The sequence below is a fragment of the Mus pahari genome, chromosome 1, assembly GCF_900095145.1.
Source record: "Mus pahari chromosome 1, PAHARI_EIJ_v1.1, whole genome shotgun sequence".
Taxonomy (NCBI): Eukaryota; Metazoa; Chordata; class Mammalia; order Rodentia; family Muridae; genus Mus; species Mus pahari.
Window position 1 is genome coordinate 148,339,608 of NC_034590.1, and position 3,633 is coordinate 148,343,240.

Genomic DNA, 3,633 nt, shown 5'->3' on the forward strand with positions numbered 1-3,633 from the left:
CTTTTCTTTTCTTTTCTTTTCTTTTCTTTTCTTTTCTTTTCTTTTCTTTTCTTTTCTTTTCTTTTCTTTTCTTTTCTTTTCTTTTCTTTTCTTTCCTCTGACTCCCAAGTGCAGGTATTAAAGTCGTGTGCCACCATGCCTGGCTTATTTTTCTTTCCTTGGGCTATAGCTTTATAGTTCTTTATCTTGTGGATCTAAAATAGATACTTTAAAATGAATATATATTATCTACAGTGCTGGCCTCATAATATAGATTTTCAAAATTTGACTTTGGTTTTATATTTCACAAGATTTTCCCTTTCTGTGAATTTTTTTCTGTGTAATGTTTATTTCTTCAGTTCTTAATTTCAGAAATTACTAGTCAGGAAGATAACAGGTAATGATGAACTATAAAATATTAAGGACAGGATTCAGTGAAGACAGAAACACTGTTTAAACTGTTATGGCTTCTCAGTGCTAACACTGGTGTGAGAGTCAGGAGTGTCCCATCTGAGTGACATGCCAGAATGCTGCTAATTGTTTCTATTAATAGTATCCACAAAGATGCAGAAGAAATGTCACACAGCTTAGTAAATGAATGAGGAAATTGTAGTTCTATCCTACTGAGGTTATTCAGTGAATGTTCCTATGATTATGATTTTAAAGCAACTTCTGGCTGTATGAATGAGTATTTCAGTGAAGTTCAAATATATATAAAAAGCATATTGTTCATATATTACCAGCCAGTACTATTTAGTGAGAATTTAGGCTGGTAAAACAGCGTGCAAGTAGGAACGCAAGTGAGTGCCTACAGAAGGCAGCAAGTGAAGCGGCAGTGCCTATGTAGGGCTTCCCACTTTGACAGCTTCTATTACTAATACAATACACAGGGACTAAACGGGTTCATGTGGCAATTCTCCCAAGCTTGAAAGTCAAAGGGGCTTCAAATTGCTTCAAACTAGAGGTTTAAGTAAATCTCATTGAATACCTAAATAATGAACATTTTGGGGTTGTAAGCCAGTTGTAGATGAAACTGTTCCACAGTGTTACTGTATCCACGAAACTGCCAGTATAGAGGGATGTGTTCTAGTAAAACTTCCATGTAAAAAGGAAGTAAAGGAAAGTCTATAGATTTATTTAGCCTGTGGACCTTAGTAGGTGGTACAAAGAAAACTAAATAATACAGGGCTGAAGAGATCTCACCAGGTAGGAGCACTGGTTGTTGTTCCAGAGGATCCAGATGCCAGGAATGACAGCTCACCGCCATCTGTAATTATAGCTCCAGGGCATCCAGTGCACTGCATGCATGTTAATGCATGGACATCCTCACAGGCAGAACATCCAAATACATAAAATAATGAAATACACTTAATGTAAGAAAATTATGCAATGTAGTAAAATATCTGATAATCCAATGTGAAATAATATAGTTTTCCATCCGTTTTATTTCAAAATTGCCTGATTAGAAAAATTGCTTCAGCTGTGCAGTGGTGTCACAATCCTTTAATTCTGGCACTTGGCGGCAGAGGCAGGCAGATCTGTGAGTTTTGAGTCCAGCCTGGTCTACAGAGTTAGTTCCAGGATAGCCAGAGTACACGAGAAACCCTGTCTTGAAAAGCCAAAAAAAAAAAAAAAGTTTCATATGTTGTGGCAATTGGCAGATACTTTGCAGCTTATGCAAGAAGAAATGCAGCATGTCTTGTGGTGCATGAACAATTACACTATTAACAAGTCTTTATTGTCATGGTTTTATGTATTCTGAATTTCTTAATGTTTATATGTGCATGTATTTAAATTGGAACTTTAAAAATGAACTTAAAGAACTAAACACAGGAAGTTTTACCTGCAGGTGATGAAAATAGCCTTGAGGGAAACTCCTGGGATGAGGGGAGGGAGGCAGGTGACAGGACCTTGTGTGCCTGGTTTCGCCTGTTTTCTGTTGAAGGATATAGTTCAAATACTTCTTACAAATGACTCCTAACTTGGGCTACCTTTATAAAATGGTTCCTGAATGTGGCAGAAGTACTATGATTCAAGTTAGCCCAGATTTGGCTTTGTATCTTCCTCCATTTAAAGTCTTACCTGAGAAGGAAGAAAAGTGAGTCTTCCTAATAGAGTAAATGCTAAACTGGGATAACAAACTTCAAAACTGCTTTTGCCTCTTTGTTGCTTGCCATTTGAGGTGGCCTGAAGATTAATATAAACTATGATTAGCTGCGCATTGAGGTTAACCCTCGAATGGAAAACAGTTATGCAAACTTGATTGTGTAGCTAAGATAAAGATCCCATTTTCCTAGGAAGGAAAGTGCAGATATATTGGAAAGTTCTAACTTGATGAGGGTATTTATGGCATTAGTGCTATAGAGAAACTTTATATTCAGTCTCTACCCTTTATTGGCTACATTTTTCTGTCTTTTTGCATTATAATAACATTTTTGAGAATGTAAGTGAATGCTCATGAAAATTGGATCATTTTTAATTTATTAAAAAGCCATGTCAACATGATTAGGTCCATACAACATATATTAGATAACATATCTATGGATTTTCAAGAGAAAATGAATAAGATTAATTTGTTTCTTCTTCATTAGTATTCAGCAGTCACTCACAGTTTTAGTCCCACGTGTCTGGCCATTTTTGCATCACACTATATCTTCAGTTCGAAGAGCAGCATTGGAAACTCTCTTTACATTATTATCAACACAGGATCAGGTAAGAACTGATAATTATAAATAGTAACCTCAAAGCTTTTGTAAATTTTATAAGACAGGCCAGATCATTGCTTCCTTTTTTTGCTATATATCAAAAGATCAGAATGCTTGCATACGTTCATTATGTGCACCGTGTGTGTCTGTTGCTCCAGAGGCCAGAAGATCCCTGGAGTTGGAGTTACAAGTGGTTGTGAACCATTTGATGTGGGCAGTGGGAACTGAACCTGGGTCCTGTACAAATTCAGCAAATGCTCTTGACCATTCTTGACTGAGCAACCTCCTCATTCCTAGCCCCAGGTTTTCTTGTTGGTTTGTTTTTTGTTGTCTCTTTTCTTTTCTTTCTTTCTTTTTTTCCTTTCTTCTATTGAGACAGGGTGTCTCTGAGTAGCTTTTGCTGCCCTGGAAATCACTCTGTAGACCAGGCTGTTCTAGAACTCAGATCTGCCTGTCTGCCTCCTGAGTGCTGGGTTTAGAGGTGTGTGCTACCTCCCCACCCTGACAACCCTCTCTGCTGCCTCTCTAGCCCCCACCACTCCACCCTGCCTTTCTTCCTTTTCATTGTAGATTCTGGGTATCAAACTGGTTTGGGTGCTTACAAGATAAACATTTTGCTGACTGAGCTGTCTCCTCAGCTGTTTGATTTTTGTTTTATATTCATTCATTCATTCACTCACTCATGTATCTAGTTTTATGTATGTGGGTGTGGCACACACATGAAGGTCAGGGGGAAACTTGTAGGAGTTGACTCTTTCCTTTTGCCAGGTGGATTCTAGGGATCCACTCATCAAGCACATTTACCTGATAAATTATCTCACTGCAACCCCCTTTATTTTTTTATTTTTTTTATTTTTTATTTTTTGGTTTTTTGAGACAGGGTTTCTCTGCGTAGCCCTGGCTGTCCTGGAACTCACTTTGTAGACCAGGCTGGCCTCGAACTCAGAAA

General features: G+C 37.7%; 1 protein-coding gene across 1 annotated transcript in view; it reads left to right on the forward strand.

Moving 5' to 3' along the window:
• The window catches only part of Btaf1 (B-TFIID TATA-box binding protein associated factor 1), an 87,361-nt gene that overhangs the window by 46,122 nt on the left and 37,606 nt on the right, over window positions 1–3,633 (forward strand). Inside the window, exon 14 of the mRNA XM_021194493.2 lies at window positions 2,571–2,691. Coding sequence (XP_021050152.1) covers window positions 2,571–2,691 — 121 coding nt within the window. The remainder of the gene's footprint in view (window positions 1–2,570; window positions 2,692–3,633) is intronic.